This window comes from Furipterus horrens, unplaced genomic scaffold (assembly GCF_987537825.1).
Source record: "Furipterus horrens unplaced genomic scaffold, mFurHor1.1.pri manual_scaffold_2, whole genome shotgun sequence".
NCBI classification, from domain to species: Eukaryota; Metazoa; Chordata; class Mammalia; order Chiroptera; family Furipteridae; genus Furipterus; species Furipterus horrens.
The window spans coordinates 159,951,223-159,978,653 of NW_028327172.1; the positions used below are offsets into that span (position 1 = coordinate 159,951,223).

General features: G+C 34.1%; 1 protein-coding gene across 1 annotated transcript in view; it reads left to right on the forward strand.

Moving 5' to 3' along the window:
* The window catches only part of LOC150019825 (cytoplasmic dynein 2 heavy chain 1-like), a 287,287-nt gene that overhangs the window by 113,420 nt on the left and 146,436 nt on the right, over positions 1-27,431 (forward strand). The window contains exons 56-65 of the mRNA XM_090266701.1: positions 458-571; positions 1,381-1,541; positions 2,415-2,538; positions 3,330-3,451; positions 5,451-5,537; positions 9,387-9,513; positions 11,024-11,165; positions 11,746-11,855; positions 21,032-21,130; positions 23,340-23,463. Coding sequence (XP_090122827.1) covers positions 458-571; positions 1,381-1,541; positions 2,415-2,538; positions 3,330-3,451; positions 5,451-5,537; positions 9,387-9,513; positions 11,024-11,165; positions 11,746-11,855; positions 21,032-21,130; positions 23,340-23,463 — 1,210 coding nt within the window. The remainder of the gene's footprint in view (positions 1-457; positions 572-1,380; positions 1,542-2,414; positions 2,539-3,329; positions 3,452-5,450; positions 5,538-9,386; positions 9,514-11,023; positions 11,166-11,745; positions 11,856-21,031; positions 21,131-23,339; positions 23,464-27,431) is intronic.

A 27,431-nucleotide genomic window follows, 5' to 3' on the forward strand; every position in this document is an offset into this window, starting at 1 on the left:
CTAAAATAAGGTATAGAAACACAAACTTTTAATATAATATAGTCTCTAAGAATTACTACTCTCTACTATTGTAATTATAGAAGACTTCATTTTTAGTTTCCTCATTTATGAAATGAGCATAATAGTACTAAACCTCTCTGGGTCGTTTGTTGCAAGTGTTAAATGTGTATTATGATCATTTTCTAGTTTATGCATATCTGACTCATTTGGTTTTTATATAATAAGCATTTAGTGCTTTGCTGTTCAAAAAAATTAAATAAAACATAGGAACTTTCTGATAGTAAATACAGGATAAATTGTAGCATTGGTTTCCCAGGCACTGTAGAAATTAACATGTCAACATTAGAAAAGCATTTAATAGAAAATGTTATTTAAAAGTAACTCATATTTTGACATCATGCTTTTAAATATTGAGTGCGTTAAAATTTGTCAGAATGCCATTTACATATTTTTATAGGATGCTAGTGAGCAAAAAACAGAACTTGAAAGACTAAAGCTCAGAATAGCAGATGAAGTTGTTAAAATTGAAGAAAGAAAAAACAAAATTGATGATGAATTGAAAGAAGTACAGGTAAGTTAAAAATGGAAACATTATAAGAACCATTTACATTTTTGACTACCAGTTGTGTATAAAACTTTAAACATTATTTGCTGAAGTTACTTTCTAATAGTATTAGCAAATGTGGCTCTAATTAAAATATTATCTGTAAAAGAGAAGCAAGAAGGAAAGTCTCCCAGGAGAAGTAAGAAATTAACTGATCATAGTTAAAAAATAATCTTTGTTTTCTTTGAATCATGTTGTTTGAATGTAGAGGAAAAATGTGCTTTGGCTAAATTAAGACAAACCTTAGAGATTGGACTGAATTACTAACTAGTTCTAGAATGTAAAGAGCCTTGAAAATGGAAACTTGTCTCAAAACAAAGTAAGATTAGAAGTTGCAGTTATGGTGGCAAGGACTCTTACTTTCTCAACGTGAACATTTTGTACTTTATGTGTTTTAAAGCACTTTGCTATAGGAAGATAAAGCATGTCAGTAACTATAGTCATTTTTATTAAAAATTACAAATATTTGATAATTTTGATGAATTAATAATTTTTATGTATATCTTTTGAAATAAAAACATCCTTTTTTGTCAATTTATCTGTTTATGTATTTATTTTTATTGTTTATTCCATTACAGTTGTCCCAGCTTTCCCCCTTCTGCCCTCCTCCGCCCAGCGCCCCCCACCCCTACAGTCAGTACCCACACCATTGTCCATGGGTCAACATACATATTCTTAACTAGTCCCCTCCCCTTCTTTCCACGCTCTCCCATTTTCTATGGCAGCTGCCCTTCTGTTCCATGTTTCCATGTCTCTGGTTCTGTTTTGTCTTTTAGCCTCTAGTGAATGAAGCGAAATTAGCCGTTGGAAATATTAAGCCGGAGTCTCTTTCAGAAATTCGCTCACTGCGTATGCCACCTGATGTAATCAGAGACATTCTTGAAGGAGTTTTAAGGTTGATGGGTATCTTTGATATGTCTTGGGTGAGCATGAAAAGGTAAGTTTTTGGATTTGTGAAAAATTATTATTTTCAGTGAATTATACATTCCTTTATATTAACATTTTAAAATGTTTGTTATATTGTTTCTCAAACCAAACTTCACCTAACTGCCTAGTTGTATAGTTCGCCCTGATATATCAAGATTTTCTATGTAACATATATCTAGATCTATATTTTTCTTCCTCCGTAAGTTATTTTTAAAAGTGTCAAAAGAGGAGAATAGGAAGGCCTTAAGATCTTGAAGAATTTCTCAATTAATATAATTTGGATTATTTGCTCCTTACACAGTACAGAGAGCATCTTGCACTCTTGGCAGAGACAGAGAGGTGAGAACCCCATAAATAATTCAAGAGAAATGTATACTGCGAAAGACTGGGAGTAACAAATATGCAATAATGCAGCTTCAGATTTTATATTACAGCAATGTTATTGTAGTATTCAATTCCATTTTAGGATTTAGGTTGATGGTAAAGTTCTTTTCTATCTGGAGATGGGAGAGGAGTTTTAGGTTCAGAGAACACTTTAAATACCAATCTTAGAAAGCAGAAAAATTTCTTACATGTCCTAGAACATAAGAGTAGCCAGTAATTCACATACAAGGATGTGGGCAGAATAACAGGATTATAATTCCTGTATTTCAGTGCACCAGGTTGTTCAAAGAATACTAGGAATACTGTTGTGCATCTTTTTGGAGCTCTTTCTTGTTTATTAAAAATAAAATGGATAGTCTATTTGAAGCTTACATACTTCAGTCCCCTATTTTTTGTTAGCTAATAAATTAAAACTATTGCATAACCATTTTGTTGATATTTTTGTAAGAAATAACAAATTTTATTTAACTTCATTTGAAGTAATGTGCTTTAATTTTAGTTTTCTTGCAAAAAGAGGTGTGAGAGAAGACATAGCAACCTTTGATGCACGAAATATTCCAAAGGAAATAAGAGAGAGTGTTGAAGAGCTTCTTTTTAAAAATAAAGGATCTTTTGATCCAAAGGTAATTTTTAAGAATTATGCCATAAATTTTCTTTTCATACTATATAATATTCTTATTAAAAAGTAATGAGTTATTATCAATTACTTAGATTATCTAGTAACTAAAATTTAAAAATAAGCTATACATATTACAAGTAGAAAGCATTAACCAGCAAAATTATGTAAACTAGAATCCAGGATGGAGGTGGGGGGTGCATATTTATTATCATAAATGGTTTTTGAATCTCAGAGTCTAAAAAAAACTGTCAGTGGTAAGTTCTTAGCCTATCATGTTTTAACTTGCTTAGTATGCTTTTAGTTCTTCCTGTGTACTTGTTATATAATTGTATTAGGATACTTGTATCTAATTTCAGTGAATAGTTTAAATTCCATGATTCTGGGTTTTTTTTTTTTTTAGACCCCTTACGCAAAATGTTTTGTACATCTTCTGTTACACTAGTAACCATGGTTTGAAAATTGCTTTTATTTAATAAAGATATATCTTATGTAGAAAAGAGAGAGAATTGATGCTTGGACATTGTTGTGGACAAACACATACTCGTTATTAATGTGACAAATAGACCACATAATATGTCAATAAAACATCACTATATGAGGTTCAAAAAGATTTTGAAGCAAAAGTAAGGAGTACCTTAATCAAAAATAGCAATTTTCTTTGTTTTCATTGAACTATAAACCAAAACCTTCCTTTTGGAGTATAATTTATTAAATAAATACTTAAGTAATATACTAGAATTAACTTGGCTTTTATTTTATATTAATATGCTGGGTAACTTCTGATGGGTTTTTCAGAATGCTAAGCGTGCCAGTACTGCAGCTGCTCCTTTAGCTGCCTGGGTTAAAGCAAATGTGCAGTATTCCCACGTCTTGGAACGAATTCAGCCTTTGGAAACCGAACAGGCAGGATTAGAATTGTAAGTGACGTATAAAATAAAAACAATTCTAACCTCTACTTATTACCAACAATTTGATAACTTAGTTATATTATTAGGATTTATTTAGAATTTCTTGTCTACAGACCAAGAAAAGGAAAGCCAATTAGATGGATATAGAAAGAACCAATCACTTTCTTTTTCCTACCATTATTCTGTTGTTGGAAGAAGAAGTCAGTATACCTTTTCTTAGAAAGAACTAAAGTTTTGTAAAGGGTTAATATCAAAGTAAAAAGTAGTAGGTTTTGGGAAGTTAGGACTTTTATATATGTTTTCACCTTTTAAGTTCTAGCAAATGTTTAGTATGTATTTTCTAGAACATTGTCTGGGCATGTAGGAGTAAAATTTAACCATTTATTTTTGGGTCTTAAAAATCTCAATTTGCTGTTACTAGGTCAGCATAGTATTTTATCTCATTTGTTCTCTGCAGACTAAGAGGTATGTTATGTTCTTGATTGTTCAGTGTTTGACATTGTTCTTACTCTAGACAAGGAGATTTTTAGCCTCCTAAAGTTCATAATGTAATTTTGTGACATTTTTGTGTTAAATCATGTTAAATTTGTACATTATTTTGACTACATAAATTTTTCACAGCTGAGACATATGTTTTATGAGTATATTTCCCTTCTTGTATACCTCTTTGTTATTCTTAATAATTACCTCAGTTTTTAACTGGTAATTTTTTTCTGTTTACATCTCACATATTTATTTGTGGTATTCCTCTCAGACCCTAAAACATATTCAGAATCTGTGTTCTGTTTAATTTTTCTTAGTGTTACCTATCCTAGAACCTTTTGTCCTTCTATTTCATTGTGGATTAGTTGTTCTCTAGACTTCTCTTCACCATTTTTCTGGAATTTGTCTGTTTTCTGGTTGTATTCTTTTATTATGGGCCCTTGCCTTTCTCTTTCTTAGTTTAGTCCTTCTTCTTCTAGAGTGCCTTCTCCACATTAGCTTCTGAAGAAAGTGTAAATGGGATTAAACGTATTTTGAGATCTTTCAATGTCTAAAATGATCTATCTGGGCTGGGTTTAGAACACTAGGCTAGAAATAGTTTGATTTCACAACTGTGGAACACTAGGCTAGAAATAGTTTGATTTCACAACTGTGAAGGCCTTTTCTACTGTGGTGGTTCTCCAAGTATGGTTCCTGAACCTGCAGCCTCCACATCACCTGGGAACTTGTTAAAAGTACACGTTTTTGAGCTACAGTCATACTTACTGAATCAGATGCACGGCGAGTAGGGGGCAGTGAGGCCTTGTAGTCTGTGTTTTGACAAACCCTCTAGGAGATAGTGCAATGCACAAATGCCTACCAGTATGTGTGCCCTGGCCATTTGATAGCAACCTCTCAATGTTTGTGGGTATTTTGAGGGGAAGAGGTCAGTCATTTCTCTAGAAGAACCCTCATACTTCTGCTTGCAGTGTGGGTAGGAATGGATGAGGGTATAAGTTTGACTTCCAGGATTGTGTTAAGAAGATAGATAGTCCATGCTCACTGCGGGGAGGCAGTCTGAGGTCAAACTCTTTATAGTATCAACTATTAAACAGTCCTCTGTGTTTAGCTCTCTTATCTTCAGAGGTACATGTTATCTACATTTCCTGAGCGTTTTAGAATTCTTTTAGCTTCTTTTCTTGCAACCAGTCACCTTCTTTTAAATTCCCTTGGTTTCATTTGATAGAATTTTTAGAAAAGATAGTAGATAAATGTTTACCATTTATCTATGTTTACCATTTTTATCCAGAAACCTACACACATGAGTGTTTTTAAATATACACCTCGAAATGGTATGGTTAAGTCAGGATACACTTTTAATTTTAACATTGCTTTTCACATCAAATTATAAGTTGTTGTGACTACTGAATAATTGGCAGTTTTCATTGTCATTTATTTACTGCAAGATTACATTTTAAGGTGCTGTTGCTGCATTTTGTTGATATCTAAAATGAGATGACTTTTATAAAACTGAGTTATATTTTAGAAATTTGAAGAAAACTGAAGACAGAAAAAGGAAATTAGAAGAACTTCTTAATTCTGTTGGTCAAAAAGTATCAGAACTCAAAGAGAAGTAAGTTAAGTTTTATAATGTATTTTGGATATTTTGAAAACATACTGCAACTACTTGTAATTTTGAAAATCTGTTATAATTATTATTTTTACTTTTCATTTATCATAAACATTGGGAAAGGTATAAAATAATATAAAAGGTTTATTTTTTAAAAATGTTTTTATGATAAGAACAAAAATATTTTAAGTCTGTATTGGAATAGTTATTACTATATAAATATATATTTATTCTTAAGCATTGAAAAATTGAGCACAATAAATAAATGAGTTAATGCTGAAAGTGTTTACATTTGGTATTCCTACTTCTTTATTGTTTTGACCTTAATTTAGACTTCTTTCTTTCAGATGATGCTATTCTATAATCTTCCATGAGGGTGTATAATCACATTTTAAAAAATTTATTCTTTTAACTTTGTCCTTTTTGGTGTTGAAAAAATATTTTCTGTACTAATATTGTACTCAAATTTAAGGACCATTTGTGAATATTATTAATCTTAAAACCTTTCATGTACCTCTGAGTTCCTGTGATTGCTATTTAGTGTAGGATAGAAGATATTACTATGGGAATTATTACAAATGTGGGAACATTTTTCTGTTAAAAATGTAAAGATTAGGAAACGTAGCATACAGTAGTCCCCCCTTATCTACAGGGGAATATGTTACAAGACCCCCATTAATGCCTGAAATTGTGGATAGTGCTGAAGCCTATTTATATTATATATTTTTCTTAAACACACATATCTCTAATAAAGCTTAATTTATTGAATTAGGTACATTAAGTATGAACAATAATAAATAAACTAGAACAATTATAGCGATATACCATAATAAAAGTTATGTGAATGTGGTCACTAGTTTCAGGGGTCCCCATTGTTGATGTCTTCATATACAATTGCTTTCTGCTGTAACATGTTGCCGTCAATCGGAGTGTGTTTTCTCTTCAAGTCTTCTACCCACACATTTAATGCCTTTTCTGTTTTAACTAAGCATTTACCATGCAATGTGGCCATATATTTTGTAGTTTGAGATGAATTAACAAAACTAACATGAATTTCTTTGTTCCTTTTTCACGATTTCATGCATGGAAGAGTCATTCTTACCAGATATCTTAGGAACCTCAGCATATGACGTTTTTTTTTCTTTCCTAAGTAGAGAAATTTCACATTTTCACTTAAACCAGCACTTTTTAGCTTTTCTTTGGTGTATCTGAACTGGTGCTTTGGGGCCACTATTAAGTAAAATAATGTTACTTGAACACAGTACCATGATACTGTGACAGCCTGATAACCCAGATGGCCACTAAGTGATTAGCAGCAGGTAGTGTGTACTACAGCATGGAGACACTGGAAGAAGGGATGATTCACTTCCTGGGCATGCAGAGCTGGATGGTATAAGATATCATCATACTACTCAGACTGGCTCACATTAAATATTTATGAATTATTTATTTTTGGAATTTTTCATTTAATATTTTTGGACTGTGGTTGACTACAGGTGTAACAAACAGTAGAAAGCAAAACCACAGAGGTGACTACAATATGCAATTAAATATAGTATATGTTACTGTTTGCTTTCAGTTCTATGAAACTAAAACTTTTTCTGTAAACACATTTTTTTCAAGTGGTATGTTACATTTCCTTTTTTTCTTTTCTTTTTTAAAAAAATTATTTGTTTGTTTATTTTATTTTTAGAGAGAGGGGAAAGGAGAAAGAGAGGGAGAGAAACATCACTGTGTGGTTGCCTCTCACTTGCACCCCCAACTGGGGACCTGACGTGCAACCTAGTCATGTGCCCTGACTGGGAATCGAACCAACGACACTTGGCTTGCAGGCCAACGCTCAATCCACTGAGCCACAGCAGCCAGGGCTCATTTCCTTTTTTTCTTAAGGAAGAAATAGAAATTATTGTACCAAGAAAGAAATTCATCAGACTATGAACTATGAATTTTTTCTATATGTAGTCAGGAAATAATTATCTATATTTATATATTTACTTAAAAAAAAAAAAACCCAGAAAGAAAATCTTGAACTCATAAATTTAGTGTTTTCAATACTGCTGAATTTATTTTTAAGTTAGAAATATGGGGAAAAAATCACTTCATTTTCTTCTGGGTATAATTACAGAAGTATAAGAAAAATAGTATATTCTTTTTCATATCATATGCTCAGAATCAGTACTTAATATTCAGTTCATTTTCCAGTATTGAGTGATTGGCATATGGTAGCAATGTTTTCATTTGTGCATGTGTCAGGTGTTGTACTAGGGACTTTATGTATTTATTTTTTTAGTACTTAATACTGAAAGGTAGATATTCTTCCATTTTATGTATTAGAAAACTAAAGATTAAAAATGCTATTTTTGCCTAAGTTGAGCAGTTAGTAAATTACTAAGCTAGCATTAGAGTCTAGATTTGTCTAACGCTGTATGTAAAGTTTCTGTTTTTAATCACTACAAAGTACTACTGATATCTTGTAAAGATGATTATGAAAAACTTCAGAATTTTAATTTTAAGTACAACAGAATGGCATTTTCCACTTTAGAGTCATTATCAAGAATGAATGAATTCTGGCTAAAATGCAGTTATTTATCAGGATTCTTAATTAAGATTTATTGACTCTAGGTTGTGAGGGAAAATCTTATTTTGTATATTTACAAAGATGAGGGAGTTGAAAAAGTTAAGTGTGAGCTGTCAATTTCTAAGTCCTAATTTTACCACATTTAGAAGACATTTGCCATTTTCATACAACTTCTACAGAAATATGCAAGTCAATTTAATTGCACAAATATTTATCACAAAACAATGTACAAGGTGTAGTATGAACTGTTGAGTTCAACAGTGGTGTAGCTTCTGTTTCCACATCTAGAGCAGTGTGTCCGATGGACTTTATGAATTCATGGAAATGTTCTATAATCTCTGCTCTCCTCTATGGTAGCCATTAATGATAGATATGTGGCTATTGAGAACTTGGAATGTAGATAATATAACTGAGGAATTGAATCTCAAATTTTATGTAATTTTCATTAATTTTAACTTAAGTAGCCACCTGTTGCTAGTGGCTACTATATTGGGTATATGAGGTCTAGAGTTTTATGTCTAAGGGAAGAAGGAAAAGAGCATGTAAAGAGGCAATCAAATGTACTATAAAGTTCATGGAACTTGATATCAGACACATACGTGAATTTTAGATCCTCTGCTAACAAATCTTTTTGGATATAAGTTTCCATACGTAAGTACCTACTTAAAGTATTTGTTGAAGGACTAAGTAATCATGTGGATTATTACTATTATATTTAGCAAAATTAATTTGTACAGATAATTTTAAGAAAATAATTTTTAAAATTTTACATTTTGGTGAATGGGCATGTAGGGAGAGAATATATATAATCGACTGGATATTTGAAGTGGATTTAAAAATTTTACTTATATTTTAGATAGCTAGATATAATATTTAAGGGAATAAAGTGAGGAGTAAGGTAGGGCTAAGGAAAGGGGTAGAAGGTATTCTAGGAAAATGGAACATCCTGCAGAAGAGCACAGCAGATGAAGGGTAGAGCATTTCCTGAAAATAAATAATTGCTCAGATGTTTATATATAGTTTTGTTCGACTGGAATAGAATGAATATACCTGCAAATAGAAATTGAATCAATCTTATGACAGGGTCTTGTATGTCATATGGAGAAATTTGTACAATAGATTAATGCCCTGTGAGAAATTTACACTAATATATATATATATATATATATGTATTATTATTATTAATTAAATTCTCATATGAATAACTTTGCTTTACTACCTAAGGATAATTTATTCCAATCTCTTGAATTTTTTTGCCTTTAATATTTTCATAGGTTTCAGAGCAGGACTTCAGAGGCGGCCAAGCTTGAAGCTGAAGTGAGCAAAGCACAAGAAACAATTAAAGCTGCAGAGGTCTTACTTAGTCAGCTTGATAGAGAACACAAGAGATGGAATGCTCAGGTTTGTTTAAGAGAGAAACATCATAAAAGGGCTTTCTTAAAATACAGGAAATTTATAATGTATTTGTTAAAATAAGAAGAGAAATATTCATTAACTGAGCTGGCTTAGGAGAATGATCTAGATATTAATGGCTGTTATTTAAATTAATCTTTAAGCAAGGTATCTTTATATGAATGGATTTTAGACATAGCAACCTATTCCTCTTTTTTATTTGTGCTGTTGAGTGGGAGATTAGGGATGAAAAGTTGATGGAAGATGGAGGATTCTTTAAATATTTTTTAAAACTTCTCTTTACCTGGATAGTAATTTTAGGAGTTGACACAGTTGGCCATTTATTTCTTCTTGAAATACCCTGTTAAAGTGTTGTCTCATGTTTTTGTTTGTTTGCTTGCTTCTCTTTAACCAGATAGATTCCCTCCCTCACCACATTCTCCTCATCTGCTCCACCAATAATATGATTAGCCTCAGTATTCCCTCTCTCAGCTCCTTTCTTTGCAACTATTCTGGAGTTGTTTCATCCAGAAGAATGTCACCTTAACTATGATGCTGACCAGAGCTATATTTCTAGATTGCTGAGTTTTAAATTCATATTTCCAACTATATGTTAGTATTTGTATTTAACTGTCTTGGGAACTCAAACATACTATGTCTAAATTAACATATTTTATTTTTTCCAGCCCAAGTTCCTTTTATTTCCTAGCTCTCATAGGCATCTTTCTTCTGGGCATCAAAACTAAAAACATGTGGATGTCTTAGACTCTTCCTGTTTACTTGTCATAATTCATTTACAAACGTCTCTCATATTTGTCTTCTATCCTTAATTCCTTAATGCCAATTCTTTTTCTCCTGAATTCTCCTGTCTCACTTCTATCTGACCATTTAATTGGCTTATTCTTCATTTATCAATTTAATTATCTTTCTAAAACCCAGTCTCCATAACATCAGTCATGGCCACTTTCAATGGCTCATAATTACCACAGGTTAAAATAGAAGCTCCTTCACATGGCATGTGATACCTTTCACAGTGTTTCTCCCTCTAGTCCCTCTACCTCTCTCTTTTCATTACTTCTGTATTGCTGTTCTTTCTCTTCAAGCTTATGCTTTAACCACATTATGCTTTTAACTGATGTGTCTCAATGATTTATCTTTGTTTTGTGCCTTTGTTCATACTCTCTGTGTCTTAATTATATTTTACAAAGTGATGCTAATTCATAGTACATATTTAACTATGATTATGATAATGTTTCTGCTTTTGTTAAAATCCTTAGGAACTTCTAATGACAAAATATGTTTATCTTTACAAATATTGGGATTTTACACATTTGTTTACTATCAGCAGGATTGAAGATCTTGTTGATATTTTTACATTTTGACAATTGTATTCAAGACAGGGGTTATTACTTTTAACCCATAAATGATTTTTTTTCCCTACAGTCAAAACTCTTAATTTTGAAGCTGTCATTTCTTTCAATGTTATAACATATTTATACATCATTCTCTCTTTTTTCAGGTTGCAGAGATAACAGAGGATTTAGCTACTCTTCCTAAAAGAGCTCAACTAGCTGCTGCATTTATTACATATCTTTCTGCTGCTCCTGAGGGTCTGAGAAAAACCTGTTTGGAAGAGTGGACCAAATCAGCTTGTCTTGAAAGTTTGTATTTAGCTTTTCATGAATTTGAATTTTCATTATACTAAACATGTATATTTTTGTTTCTGTCTTTTACTTTTTTTAAATGGGAAAAAGTATAAGTTAAAACATACTGTAGCTACATTAGATTTGCTGAATTCTACAAATGTTCTAAGAATTATTTTGTTACAACAATTCTTCTAGTCCTAAAATCACTCAATGAAACTGAAACCACTGAATTATATTTGATATTTTATGAATATAGTTAAACATTTTATTATTTTAATTTTTACTGTAATTCCATATCTTAAGATAAGATGCAGGAACTGCAAAATTCCTTGTGAATTTTATGGTTTTCACAAATCATTATGGTTGTGTTACATTCATTTAATAGATAAAATATAACTTAACTGAGTTCCATTTCTTTGCATTTTTTAAAGCTTATTTTTCCCTTAGCTTCTGGTGTTAAATGGGGAAGAATGGATTTACTATTAAAGATGGTTATGAGATCTTTGCATGAGTATATTTGAAACAGTTGTTTCCCCTTGTCAAGGACAGGTTGTTATAGTGAGGTACAATATTATTGATATCTTTAACTTTTCAGAATTTGATCTAAGGAGATTTCTTTGTACTGAAAGTGAGCAGTTAATTTGGAAAAGTGAAGGCCTACCATCAGATGAGCTTTCCGTAGAAAATGCTATTGTTATCTTACAGGTAATTAATTAATTTTAATGTTCTCATTAGAAGTAGTTCTTTTGAATGTTGATCCAGGAAGTACCTTGTTCAAATTCTTAGGCTTTCACAGTTGTTCTTCTCCTATTTACATAAGTGTGAAAATACATCGCTAATGAAAATCCATTTATGATTCAGTTGGTGAATCTATAATTTTCAGTATAATTATTTTTTACCTTAATATAAAAGTGTAAACTAAAGTGTAATTATTTTGGTGGCAAAATATGCTAAATTGATCTCCCTAATAGTTAATAGAAATATATTAGGAATACCTGATCCATTTGGTTGCCTAGTTCCATCATCTAGCATATATGATTTAATATTTTAATTTTGTTTGGTAGAATAAAGTTATTCCAAGTGAAGATGAGCTAAGTTTTGGGTTTAAATTAGCAAGGACCATAGGTGTATTTTGGAAAATTCTTTCACACAGTGTATATTTTCCAAAAGTCATTTAAAGTTGAAACTGTTATAACCTCATTATCAGTGAATGTGAAAAACAGATTCCAAATCATGTATATAAACATGTTATTTTTTTGAATGAAGTTTGAATTTTACAATTAACTTGGTTTACCTTTCTGTTATGGAACTCGGAAGATAAATTTTCCCACTTGATAATGAAACCTTTTTCTTGTTCTTTGTATCTTATTAGTGTATATGCTGTAACACCAGTTTTCTCTTTCTCTATAACCCTCTGCCCACACACAATTTCTTTATTCTATAACTTCAGAGTCTCAAAACATGGACACTGAATGATTTAGAATTATTAGATTTGTATTGTGGGCTCTGTTCATTCCTGGATAATTTAGTTTGAGTAGTCCTATTAATCAGCAGATATACTTTGGCTCTTTACATTGCCATCTTACTAGTAGAGAAGTTGCTGACCAAATATTAAAGTTTTGTCTTCTTTTAATTTGATTTAGCTTGTTCTTTAATTTATTTTTGAACATCTTCCATTCTTATTTTTCACACTAGAATCACAGATCTGGAACTCTAAGTGTGTATGTATGTAAATGCATTATATTATTGCAAAGCGTGTGATTTTTATTATATTTGTTATTGCTTCTCTAAGGATTTATAATCACTTCCTCTTCCTTTTCTGTAGTTGAAGAAAGCAATCATTTTCAAATTTAAAAAACACAGTTTAAATATTTGTCTCTTTTTATTCTAAGAAATTGGGGTGGGGGTATCTTTAGATAAAATATGTTTATCATAATTTTTATTTTTTACTGATGATAATTTAATTTTACTGATGAAAATACTTTTGTATTCTGAATTGTCTTTCATGGTAAGTACAGGAGAAATTGTTTTTGAAATTAATTTTAATAATATACTTTGATTTACTTTATATTTAATATTGCCAGGTTTCTTATAGACAACTTATATGTACTTATATAACAAAACAAACATTTGGAAAATTTTTTTAGGGTAGTTATTTTGTTGAAATGAATTTGCCATTATGGTCCACACTATCTCAGTTCTAAAGTATACTAGATTTAGAATAAGCTGTTATAGTTAAGGATATGATTGGACAGCACATTTCTTTAATATCTCGTTAACATTACCCAGGGATTTATGTAAATTAGATCTCTAAAAACATACAAATTGGATTTCTGAAAGTTTCCTCATTAACTGTCCTAGCACTTTTCTGCGATTCTCCCTCTCAGGGAAGTTTTCCCACATTTAGGGCTGTAGTCACTGATTTATTGGTGCTAATAAAAGCCTTTTGTGTCATAATTATTCCTTTGTCTTACAAAGATGCTTATCATATGTGTGTTAAGCTAAATATTGAAGTACATGCATTGTCTGGGAGAGGAAATAGTCAAATAATTGTCCATCATTGGCCTAGTATCAAGAATTAGTTTTATTAGAATAGCTAAAAGCTTACGTGACCTATGTCCTTGACGGGCAGGGGGTGAACTTGGTTATGATACTCATATATGTCCTAGATTGCTATGATTTATGCCTGTTGTTCTCATAAAATTATTAACAGGTTTCCTTTTACTCTCAAAAGTGTCCTGGTTTGGGTAATACATTATATGATATTTTTAGTATTGTGGGACTCAGTGGATAATGGAGATTATAGGGCTATTAAAAACTATAGAAGAGAATTTATGGCCAAGATGGAGGCGTAGACAAACATGCTGCATCTCCCTCCACAACAAAGAAGGAATACAGCTACCTCAAAACTAGAAACAACCAGAAGTTCCAGAAAATCAAAGTGCACGGAAATCCAGCAAACAAAGATATAAAGAAGAAATACTCATCCACACATGTAGGAGGGGCGGAGCCCGGGCTGAGGGGACACAGTGTGGTGGTGGCAGCAGCCGCACCAGAATCAGCCGGCCGACCAGCTGAAAGTGCAGTTAACATGTTTTAAAAAGTCAGGAGGGGCACCTGGGGAACGTTCCCAGCTCCTCACCAGAGCAGCTCACTGTCCCAGCACTGGGGAAAACCAAGCCTCATTGCTTTTGACTATACAAACCAGTGGGGGTTGGGGCGGAGGCAGAAACTGCCGGTGTCTCAGCAGAATCCACTTGTTTAAAGGGACCCCATAGTCCTAGAACATCTGCAGACCGTCCACTCTGGGAACGATGGCCAGGGCAGCAGCTAGAGGGGCGGCAGTTTGGTGCGGAAGTGGGAGAAGTACCTGGGAAAGGAGCGAGTGCTGGGCAAGCTGCAGTGTTCCTTCTCAGTTCCCTCCCCTGCATGTAACGCCACAATGTGGTGAAACAGGTCGCCTGTTACTGACGAACACCTAAGGCTCCGTCCCTTACAATGTAACAGGAGCAACAGTTCTGTCTGGGATACAGAAGCAAACAAACACAGGAGACTTCCAGCCAAGATGGAGGCCCAGACTGACACACTCTGTTTCCTTCCACAACTAAGAAGGACTACAACTATCGCAAAACCAGCAATAACCAGAAGTCCCAGAAAGTAAATGGAAGTCCAACGTATGAAGTTATAAAGAAGTGTGCTCATCCGGACAGATAGGAGGGGCGAAGCCAGGGAGGAGAGGTCAAGCTGTACTGTCCGCAGCAGCGATGGAGGCAAGACAGAGGTAAGCACAGACACCCATATTTAAGGGGAAGCGAGAAGCGCCTGCAGAGCACCCCTGCCTGCAGACCAGACCCATCAGCTTGCAATTCCAAAGCCAGGGAAGGCAGACCTCCATTGCCTTGAACTGTGAGGCTCGGAGAGGGTGGGGACGGTGAGGCTCGGAGAGGGTGGGGATGGAGGCGGAAGCTCCTGGTCTCTCAGTGGAGCGTGAACAGCAGGAATCCATCCTGGACCCCACCCCCGCAGAAAACACCACAGCTTGATGAGGCGGGTCACCTAGTTGTGATGAGTGCATGGGGCTCTGCCCCCTATAGCATAGGAGGTGTGACAACCCTACCCAGGAAGCAAAGGTAAACACAAAATGGTCAGGATGGCACAGATCATGAAAGAGGTCCCAGTGATGCAGCTGACCAGACAGCAAATTTCTAATCTAACGAAGCAGCAGATAGGAAATCTTTCTGAGGCACAGTTCAGAGCTTTGTTTATAAAAATGCTTACAGACCTAACAGCAGATCTTAAACAAGACAGGGAGGGATCCAAGGCTAGCCTTATGAAATGAACAAAAACACATACGAAACTAGAGGTGAGGACAAGAAAACTAGAGATCAAATCAACAAATCGGAACATCGGGAAGGAACAGTCAACCAGTGCAGAAAGAGGAAACGAGAAGTGAGGAAAATGAGGAGAGGCTCAGAAAACATATCAGACAGCTATAAGCAGGCCAATATCCGAATCATAGAGTTGCCAGAGGTGAAGAAGAAGAACTAGAAATGGAAAAATTATGTGAAAAAATAATGAAGCGGAACTTCCCTAACTTGGGGAAGGTAATAGACTTACTGATCCAGGAAGCACAGAGAGTTCCAAAAAAACTGGACCCAGGGAGAACCACACCAAGACACATTATAATCAAAATGTCAAAAATTAAGGATAAAGAGAGAATCTTAAAAGCAGAAATAGCGAAGAAGGAAATTACATACACAGGGGTCCTCATAAGACTCTCAGCTGATTTCTCAAAAGAAACTCTGCAGGCAAGAAGGGACTGGCAAGAAATATTCAAAGTAATGAAAAGCAAAAACCTACAACCATGATTACTCTATCCAGTGAAGCTGTCATTTAGAATAGAAGGACAAACAAAGTGCTTCCAGGACAAAGTAAAACTGAAGGAGTTCATCAGATCCAAACCACTGTTATATGAAATGTTAAAGGGACTTGTTTAGGAGAAAGAGGATCAAAACTATGAACATTAGAATGAAAACTGTATCACAACAACCAACAACAGAAGCTAGGGAATCGAAACAAAGGCAAACTAAGTAGGCAACGAGAGTGTGAAAAGAATTATAGGCATGGGGAACATTTTGGGGGGAGGTCAGTGGGGAGGGAGAAGGGGGAAAGGGAGGGAGATGGTACAGGAATTAAGCATAGTAGGAGGGAGTGGAGTAGACAGGAAGATGTTGAGAAGAACTATTATACACAACCAATGGGCATGGTCTAAGGTGGGGGGGGATGACTAGAGGGAGGGATGTCACTGGGTGGAGGGGAGAAGAGGGAAAAGAAATTGGGACAACTGTAACAGCATAATCAATAAAGCATATTTTAAAAAAGTCAGTAAATCATAGACTGATGATAAGGGTATAAAAACAAACCAACCTATAGAAAAGTATGAGTGAGCAGCATCCAAAAGATGATTGAAAGGATAATTAATAATTTAAATGTCATAGTAGTATACATTTTTAAAATTTAAATCTTTCAGTATTATAGATTTTTATTATAAAGAGATCTATTGAATATTTTATTTGTTCTGTATATAGACCGTTCAGTTTCAAATTAATTTTCTTTAAACCATTTAGAATATCTGAGATTATTTTTCCATCCTTCCATTCAATGTATGATGAGGAAATGCAAACTAATTTAATATTAATCTAAATAATATGAAATTATAAAGGTAAATCACATAGGGAATTGTTTTTATCAAATAAATCCCAAATAAATAAAAATAATCAGTATTTATATAGTACTTAACTGTGTTGTGCACTTATTACTATTTAAGAATTTATACAGTAAAGCACTTAAATACTTAAGTCATTGAATTTTCAAATCCACCCTATATTGTAGATATGGAAATTGAAGTACAGAAGGGTTAAATTGCTTGTCCATGATTCAAACACTGGCATCTAGCCAGTCTATGCTGTAAAACTGCCTCTCATACTGGTGCATATGTGTGTTTCTGTATATGTTTATTTTATTAATTTTGTATTACTCCTGTTAATGCAATTCTTAGCTAATCTTAGTTTTATTTGTAAAATGTTTTTATTCTTATCCCATTTAGTTACTAAAAATTAAATTATAGAGTATCCTGGATGTTCTAAAATTATCTCTTTCAAAAATATTCTCTGACCAATTGCCCCCACACCCAAAGAGAGAATTAAAATAAATATTATATATCTCTAGCTTTTCACCTCTGTTTTGAGCTCCTGTCCTATAGTTAGTTACAGATCCTGATGTTATCTGGAGCTGCCATCTAGCTAGCTCAAACTCTGTCTCTTTATTCATCATCATCATCATCATCATCATCATCATTCTTTTAGTAGAGACTCTTTCAGTGGACAAGCAAGTATATTTAAACAAACAAACAAAAAAGCAATTTACACTTTAAAATAACCGAGATGTTCAAAAGATTGGGACTGGCTTTAGAATTCAAATGGTTTTACCAGGACATTCCTCTGCCTCTGCCTCCCCTTTCCTGCCCCTCCCCCTCCCCCACTCCTCCCCCTCTGTGAATTAAGGGTTGCCATTGGTGACTGGAGATTTAACCATTATCCCAGTATGTGTTCCCAGACTATACGTCCTCACCTTTCTGTACCACCCCTCCACCAGAGCATTTATGTCAGCACTCCAAAATGATTCTGATTGGTGGCTTGGGTCATTTGCTCACACCTGAGTTCTGTTCTAGGTGACTGATAATCCCATTAGAAATACATTGAGTGGGGCCTGAAGGGTAGGCAAAGGTTGTTATCCATCTAATACTTTTTCTCTTCCTCCCCCATGCCCTATAAACTGCTCATTTATTTCCTACCAGTAGAGATGTCACAAATCTTGGCCCAGTAATGAAAGGTGCCAATCTGTACGTCATTCCCACTTTAGTTTTACATTTAGCTACTTATTCAACAAGTCTTATGAAATCTATTTCTCAAATGTGGAATGATTTTATTCTATTCTAACTACAGCCACTGCCAGTGACTTCATTTAGTCCTTCATCATTTTATTCTTGGATAAATACATTATTATACCAGTTTGTCTCTTATCCCCAGTATCACTTCTTCTACTGCTGTTGTAGCGATCTTTCTAAAGTGCTAACCTGATCATAACAGTCCCTAGATTAACATATTTAAGTGACTTTCCGTTTTCTGAAATATAAACATTTCATTATCCTTTAAAATGTCATGAAAAGTTCTTGATCAGAAAGACTGTGATTACTCTTGCCATTCTGTATGCAGCATCAAACTGTGCCAGACTAAGGATAGTTTTCCAAATGTACCCAGGCCTTTTATTCCTCTCTCCATCATGCTATTGCCTTTGCCTAAAATGCTTTTCCACCTCTTTGCCTAACTAAATCGAATTTATCTTTCTTAGTTTGACTTGAATTGCTTCCTAGCTGCTTCTCCTACTAAAACCACCTGTGATCCTATAGAATATTGTGTACTCTTTCACTACAGAATTTTTATTTTCTGTTTCTTTATTGGCTATGAAGTCATTAAGGGTAAGGAGATGTATATTATTAATTTCTGTATCACTCACATTGTCTTACTGTGGTAGTTATGCAACATATAGTAGATGAATGAATACATGAAAAAATAAAACCTCGACATTTTTAGACTTACTATAGTTTGTTGAGTGTAGATTTTAACTACTTTTAATCATGAAACACAGACCTAAAATATACCTTATAGATTTTATCTAAATCTGTCTGGAGAAGTATAAATAAATGAATACAAACTTATAAATACCCTTTGAAATTCCTAAGAATATTTTCTGTGCTAAAATCATGATTTTCTGAAACTTTATCTTCCTCTTTTTTCACTGCATCAGATTATTGGTTTGAAATCATGGGTAAGAACTTTATAAAAATTTTTAAATATTTATTTTCATGGTTAGCCAAAATCTAGTACACTTATGTGTACTAGTACACAATGTTTGCTATTGATTGCTAACATAAAATAAGATCTAAAATTCTAGGTGTAGTATTGTTAGTAATACTTAAGAGGCTCTTTACTAACAATCTCATTTTGCTGGGAATAGCAGATTTATATGATGGAGCAGTAAGTGGCACTTCCACACATAGATGCTGGGGGAAGATCATAAGTAGTGACACTGAGGAAACTGTGGTGGGAGTCCGTTCTGTGTGCAAGCAAAAAAGGGGGAGCATTGTCTGGAAAGAATTTTACAGCAATAATAAGGCTCTTTTAAACTCAGCTCTTTATTACCACCATATGCTGGCAATGTTAAACAATGTTGCTGGTAAAATGCTCCTCGTCCCCAGAGTAGGTGGTCTCCCCTAGGGCAGGTGGTCTCCGTTACCCAACTCATTCTCAGAATGTCACAGAAACAACATCTTGGTCCTATTAGACATGCCTCAGTTCTAAGTCTTTGTTTCACTTAGACTTCATGTTTCATTTAGACTTCATGTGTTATCACTATATTATACAACTATATGACAGTTTTCAAATAAATGTGAAAATTAAAAAGAAAATTAGGTCAATCATTATTATTTAACTCTGATTTCCTAGGTAACAGTGATTATTAGATGACTTTTAACATTTACATATATTGAAACATATTTTAATTTTTTTTTTTTGTGTGTGTGTGTGTGTGTGTGTAGTCTGTCCGGAAAAAGTCCAGCCATTGTTAATATGATGAGAACCGTTTGGGCAATATCACTGTGACCTGGCAGCCAAGGAGAGTAGACTGGAATGTGCATGTGTGAACAATGATGACTTCACTGTACTAGTCAGTGGGGGCAGTAGATGCCGTTGAGTGAGCATGTGTGCTGTCATTCAGAATGACAGAGCAAGTAGAGCAACATATCTGCATCAGATTTTGCATTAAGCTTGAACATGCCTCCGTGGAAACTACTCATATGATTCAGAAGGCCGCAGCTATGGGCAACTGGTGACTGGTAGCTTCATCATGACAACAGGCCCACTCACGCATCATGTCTCATGCAGTTTTTTTGAGAAACATCAAATCACCCAGGTGACTCAGCTCCCTACAGCCCAGATTTGGCGCCCTGCGACTTCTGGCTTTTCCAAAAACTAAAGTCATCTTTGAAAGGGAAGCTATTTCAGACCATTGATGAGATTCAGGAAAATATAACAGGGCAGCTAGAACCAATTGGGAGAACACTGAGGTCCCAAGGTGCCTACTTTGAAGGGGACTGAGGTGTCATTGTCCTATGTACAATGTTTCTTGTATCTTCTTCAATAAATATCTCTATTTTTCATATTACATGGCTGGATATGTTCTAGACAGACCATATATACATATTTGTTTTAGGGTTTAATTAGTGAAGGGTATTCTATAATGTATTTAGTTCTTAGTTCATTAGATCTTAAATTATAACTTAAGTCATTTTTTTCTTCTAGGACACTTCTTTTGAAATATTAACTGTACTGCTTTATAAGAATTAATGTTTTAAATATAAGCAATTATATTGATAAGTATTTCAGTAATACTTTTGTGATTACTTCACACTTCTCTTTTTAAAGCCTTTATGTTTTATTCAGCCAAAGAATATATAAAGTCATGCAATAACTTGTCTTTAGAGCTCTTGCTTACTGTATTGTTAATTCACATTGTCTGTTACTATGTAGTATATAGGAGTATACTTACTTTACTGTGGTTAGATTTAAATATCTAATATTAATTACTGATCACTCTAAAATTTATTAACATGGCTCCTGATGCAGCTAAAAACAGTACCTTTAGTTTTTCTTCATGGTTGCATATTTGTATTCCCCAAGCCTAAGAGAAAAACTACTAATTGATTCATAATTTTTATGAAATTATTTCCATTTAATTAATGCTTATAATATTTTTTTATCTAGAGTCGAGTATGCCCATTTCTTATAGACCCTTCTTCCCAAGCTACAGAATGGTTAAAAACACATTTGAAAGACTCGCATTTGGAAGTTATTAACCAGCAGGTGTGTATTACTTCTAATTTAGTTACCAACTAGTAATGTCATCTTATGCTGAAAAGAACTCTGTGTCTGCGATCATAAAACATAGATTCAAAGTTAAGTCCTATAACTTACCTGGTTTAGGATCTGGGGAAAGAAGTGTAACTCTCTTAGCTTCAGTTTTCTAATCTATAAAAAAGGATAAGAATATTTTTTTTAGCCTGGCAGGGTAGCTCAGTTGGTTAGAGCATCATCCCGATATGTCAAGGTTGTGAGTCCTGTCTCTGGTCAGGGCACATACAAGAATATATCAATTGATATTCCTTTCTCAAATGCAATTTAAAAAAAAGAATATTTGTTTCCTTTTAAGTGCAGGTCATTGATCTGAGCCCTGAGAATTTAATGGTGAGTAAAGTAGTCATAGTTCTTGCCCTCATGGAAATGACAGTCTAATAGGTTAGAGAGATAATTAATAAGCATTTACACTAAATATGATTAAGGTCACAAGTATAAGATATTATAAAAAGGAGAGTTACTAATTTAGCTTGGAGAACTGGACTTTTAGTATACGCAGTTTCTCTCAGTGTCTTTTAAAATTTCCTGTTCCTATAACTCACCAAGAATATCTTTGATGTGTCCTAAGATTTGACATATTGTCACTAAAATTTAATCATATTTTTTTTTGGATTATGACTTCTCACTGTCATATTTATCTTGCAAAGAAATTTGTTTTTGGCCAGATTTTTTTCTTTTGAGGAAGTCCTAGTCTATGATTAATTTTCATAGATATTCTTCAGGTGATTGAAAAATTACCTCTGTAAAGCATACTTCACTTATCAAATGGGGATATTTACCTCAATTGTGTGTTAAGAATAATTGTAAATTAGATAATATACATAGTATTTTAATGTCACTTATGGTTTGCAGTAGGAGATCTTAATAATTATTCAAACATTTAACTTATTTTAACCACAGTTGGAAGCCTGGATTGATATTCAGAACTACTCTTTTCCTAGCCAGAAAGCCTCAGAATTCTTACATGGTTATAGAATTTTGTCTAAAGATTCTTTTCACTATGTTTAGGCCTACTACAAAAAGAAAAGTTTACTAGAATTTATTATCTTGCCTTTTTTCTTCCATCCAATGTTTGATTTTGAAAATAACCAAAGGACTGTATTTTTGTAGTATATAAAGGGAGTTATTGTGGGTTCACTATTCTAGTAGTAACACAGGCACTGAGAGGATTAAGGGGTACCACTAGCTGTAACAAGCACTGGGGGTAGTCTGCCAGAACCTGTAACCAGGATAGTAATACTCTCAGTGACTGTTACAACTAGTGATAACTGTTAACTCCCCCAATGCCTGTTATTAAAAACCCCACCTTAAAGAGGACCTCCAACCATCCAAAAACCCCACTTCTCTCTCAGCCGTTAGCCCAGTAGAGCATTAAAATTAAAAAATCTCATCTCTTTGTCATAAAATGGATAGTGGGGTGGCAAGAAGCGATGAGCTTTTTTTATTTGAATGCCCAAACAGGGCTAACTGCCAAGGGAGAAGTTGGGGAAAGTGAAGCTTTCGGAAGGTTGGAGGTACTTTTTAATACCTTAGTTCCTATTCTGTAATGCCCTGGTCTCACACCATTTTAGTGCCAGTCTGTGGCTATGTTCCTCACCTGAGGCTATGTTCACTAATTTTTAGAGAAAGAGTAAGTGGCAGAGAGAGGCAGACAGACAGACATCCATGTGAGAGAGAAACATCTCTCTGTTGCCTCCCATACGTACCCCAACCCCAATCCAGGACTGGACCTGCAAACCTTTTGGTGTATGGCATGACACTCCAATCAACTGAGACACCTGGCCAGGGTCAACATAGTTCCTATTAAGAGTTGGATGAGTAACTTATTGCATTTAGAATTTGAACATTTGTTTCTGCACCAATTTGAAACTAATGGAAAATTTTAAAATGCTTTTCTATTATTAATGTAAAAATCCTTATTTTTCTTATATGTCTATTTAAATTATTTATGAAATGTATTTGAGAATTTATTCAACAAACTGACTCATTGCCAAGTACTTAAAACGAGAAAAGCAATCATAAATAATTTGAATTGTTAACATGCATATTAAATTTTAAAATATTCATAGCATTCCTGTTAATATTTTTATTTATTATTTGTAAGAATTCTTATAATCTTAAGGAAATAAAGGAATTAATATACTTTTTACTCTCTTAGGATAGCAACTTTATCACAGCTCTTGAGTTGGCAGTACGTTTCGGGAAAACCCTTATTATACAAGAGATGGATGGTGTAGAACCTGTTCTTTATCCATTATTGAGACGAGATTTGGTTGCTCAAGGTAAATATGTGTTAGTTTCCATACAGTAATTTTTTTTTTTTTTTAATTTTCAAAGTAATTAACTTCATAACTGACTGACTTTAGTTTGTCTTGCCACTGACTGAGGAAGTATTAGAAACTTTTTGGGAGGGTGATGGTAACGTCATCAGAATCTAATAACAGCAAGTAAACAAATTCTTAAAGTGACTTTATTGAAAAGTCACTGTGTTGGGGTCTCCAAGACTTCCCAGGTCCGGTGTTTTATGAGGAAGACTCAGAGGAACCAGCATACATATAAAGACATGTACTTCTATATACATACACATAGTTTAACCACACACACTGGTAGCACTACAGGTTTAAATAGAAATTTGGAGGAAATGGGGCAGAGCAAAGAAATAGCAAAGCATGCACTGTTCATTGATTACCTATACCCCACAAATCAGTGTGTTTGGCCTGGTAGTGGTTGATATGTTGTGGAAGGAACTCTAGCAGTGGGACTTCTGCCTTTGTAACCTGGAGTTACCTTCCAAAGTTCAGTATGGTCTCAGTCTATTCTCTCTTGGTGCTCAGATCTGTTGAGCTAGCTCATGCTATGCTATCTTTGTGGTGGGGGTTTATGGAAATGTACCTTTAGTGCCATTTGAATTTGACTCTCTTCAGTTTATATTCTGGTCCTTGAGGGCTCATTAAATATAAACCTCCTGTCCTGTCTAGGTTCCTCATTTAGTTGAAGTGTCGTCCTGTACAGCAGAAGGCCATGGGTTTGTTTCCTGGTCAGGGCACACCTAGGTCACAGGTTTAATCCCTAGTCAGGGTGCGGATGGGACACAACTGATCGATGTTTGTCTCTCACGTCAGTGTTTGTCTGAGAATTGGTATTGACAAGATTTGAGATGCTGGATCTGGTGAAAAGTGATAATATTGTACATCATGACTGGGTCACATTATGAGCCACTATTCCAGATAGTTGTGTAGGACTGTTTGAGTCTATTTGTTTATTTTATAATTATGAAAATAGAGTTAATCTCTGCCCTCACCTTCCTTTTTTTGCCCTCTCTCAGGGTTGGATGCATTCATGTCATATTAGTTGAAGTCTGTTATTCTCCTTGAGTATACTTGAGTTTGTCCTTTTCCAGAGTGTTGAGCTCCTCATGAATTGCTATTTTGACATATATTTCCTTTGGAGACCGAGGATGATTGTCCTAGAACTCCATAAAACAAAGCCTCTGTCCAATTTTTCTTATATCCCAATGTCCTTAATCTAAGCAATGTGAACTGTTTTCTACATACTGAGATCAAAGCAGGTACAAATTATAGGAGTAGAAAATGCTTTTCCTCCTCAAGTTTATGCTGATCAAAAATCCTTCAAATGTGTATTGATAAAAAAAAAAAAAAAGAAGGAACCAGGTACAGTTCCTCCTCAATTTCTCATTGGTTTTTACTTCTGATTCCTGTGTGCCTAGTTATTCAGCCCAAGTTGAAGGTAGATTAGCATTTTAAATTGGTAAATAATTGAATAACACTGGATCAGCAAGCCATATAGAAGTTGCTGAGAATGAGGCTGCTGTAGTTGGCAAATAGTTTAAGTTTTACTAACAATAAATGTCAAAAGTATTTTTCATTATCATCCAGTCCATTATGGTTATTTCATTTCCATGTTGAATTTGAGTATGGTTCTGAGATTTATAGTAGAGATGATAGCTGAACTCCTTTGCTGGCTTTTTTAGTCCAGATGCTTAACTTTAGGCATGGTAGCTTGATATGGGGATATGTATGTACATTAAGTTTGTGACTGTTAATCAGTTTCTAGAGGGTGGCTCTCCATGTGGTTTTGTCTTTGGTACTCAAATCTGGGTGGTCTGATGGCCTAAATACAGACCAATGGTTCTCTATCATAAGTGATGGTTCTCTATCATAAGTGATTTTGTCCTCCAGGTGACATTTGGCAGCATCTGGATACATTTTTGGTTGTTACAACACAAGAAGTCTGTGCCAGGGACATCTTAAAATGTATAGGGCATCTCACAGCAAATCATTTTCAGCACAAATTGTCAGTAGTGTTCAGGTTGAGAAACCCTAAGCTAGCTCATTAGTTGTGACCTATGTATCTCTGTAGTGATATATTCTGGTTAGTCTTAGCATTGCATGCTTTATAGACAAGGGCATTCATTACTTGAAGTCAAGTTGTAGTACAAAATATTCAGTGCTGTAGATTGCCAGAAATTTTACCTATGGGTAGTAGAAGGCTGTAATAATCCATTGAATTTGCTTATCTGTGAGATTATTTGTAAATACCTGTATATCTGTCCATCTGATGATATAGGGATCAAAGGCAAGTATTGATTTACTACTGCTTGACTTACTTCCAAAGTGGCCTCTTGTAACTTTGCAGGACCTGCCATTCAAACATAGCCCCATGTTTGTTGATCAGATAAATAGCTTTACTGAAGTTTTCAAGTATGCAAATACTGCTTCTCATAGGCCAAGAAGGTATTCAGTTGGTTTTCTTTCTTTGTGGATAGTGGTTGTAAAGCCAACAGTTTATTCTTAATGGGCTGTGGAATGTCTCTTTAGGCAATGTCACTTTGGTTATTTGGTAGGTAGGGTTTGACATTTATCTTCATTTAAATACCATTTATCTTTAGTTAATAGGCTTAAGTAGTATTCAGTACCATTCAGTGTAAGCAGCTTTTTTAATGGAGACTGTTATCAAAATGTTATCTATATAATGGAATGTTTGCACCTATATGGCAATTCACATGGTACTAGATTTATCTAGCTCAGATGATAATACATTTCTGAAGAGTTTGGACCTCTAAGATATACTGCATACAATCGATAAACTGATTTTGGTTTTCTTCCCCAAAAAGTATAAAAAAAGAAAACATTAGTAATCATTAGCAATGTTCAAGTCTGCAAACTAATTATCAGTTATTACAACTTTAAAGTCACTGGTATGTCAGGCACTTTAGAATCAATGGTGGCCACTTCCTCCTTTAAACTTCAGTGGTCATAGTAGACTATTCATGCAACATTGCTTTCCAAAATCAAGACAGATAAAATTCTGTTGAACCCTTGCCTGGTATAAAAAGACTAATTTCTTTTTCATTTCCTGGCATTATGCATTTCAGTATTGGCGGGATTTGGGCACATTTTATGGAATGATCTTGCTTATATCTTTGGCTGATTTTTATGCACTACACCAATGTGTTACAATTAATTTATCCAATTAATATATCTTTATATACAAGTACCACAAATGTTCACATCTGTTATACATGTTTAGCAAACAAAACAAGGCAAAACAAAATATACTCAAGCCTGATTCAGCTTAAGAAACAAAGATAATAGACAAGTTAAGACTTCCTCTAGAAACAGAACAGGAGACCAAATCTTATACCCAATTATTCTATCTTCATAGTTCTCTGGACCACAGTGAAGATTTTGTGTCCTGAAGAAAAAATTGATCAAAATTAATTCCATCATAAGTTAACTCCAATGTAAATCAAGACTTTCTGCAGTTAAAGATGTGTTAGACTTAAGAGTTCCGCATCTCCTATTTTCTAAGAGTAACATATGGGGCTTATATACAAGGGTCTTTTTCAGACAATAAGCCATTTCTTTTGAATTTTTTAAAATGTTACATCCAAAAATATGTTAAATTCAAATAATACATGCTTACAAAATCATACAGTACATAATGGCAGTGGTCTTTTGTCCCTTCGCTCCTCATTACTAACCCTATTCACCAGAGAAAACCTATTAATTTTCAATTTTAACATTTTATTGAAATATACCTCGTATATGTGTGTGTGTGTATAAGCACCTAGATTTAGAGTTGATTTATCAGCACTCCCAAAGCACCCCCCAACAAGCATAATAATAGTATAGATAAGTTTTGCTTGTATATGTACGTTGCACAAATGAGAATAAAAGAACAGCACCTGACAGCTGTGGGCTGGGAACTGTCCTGGCTCTACTAGCTT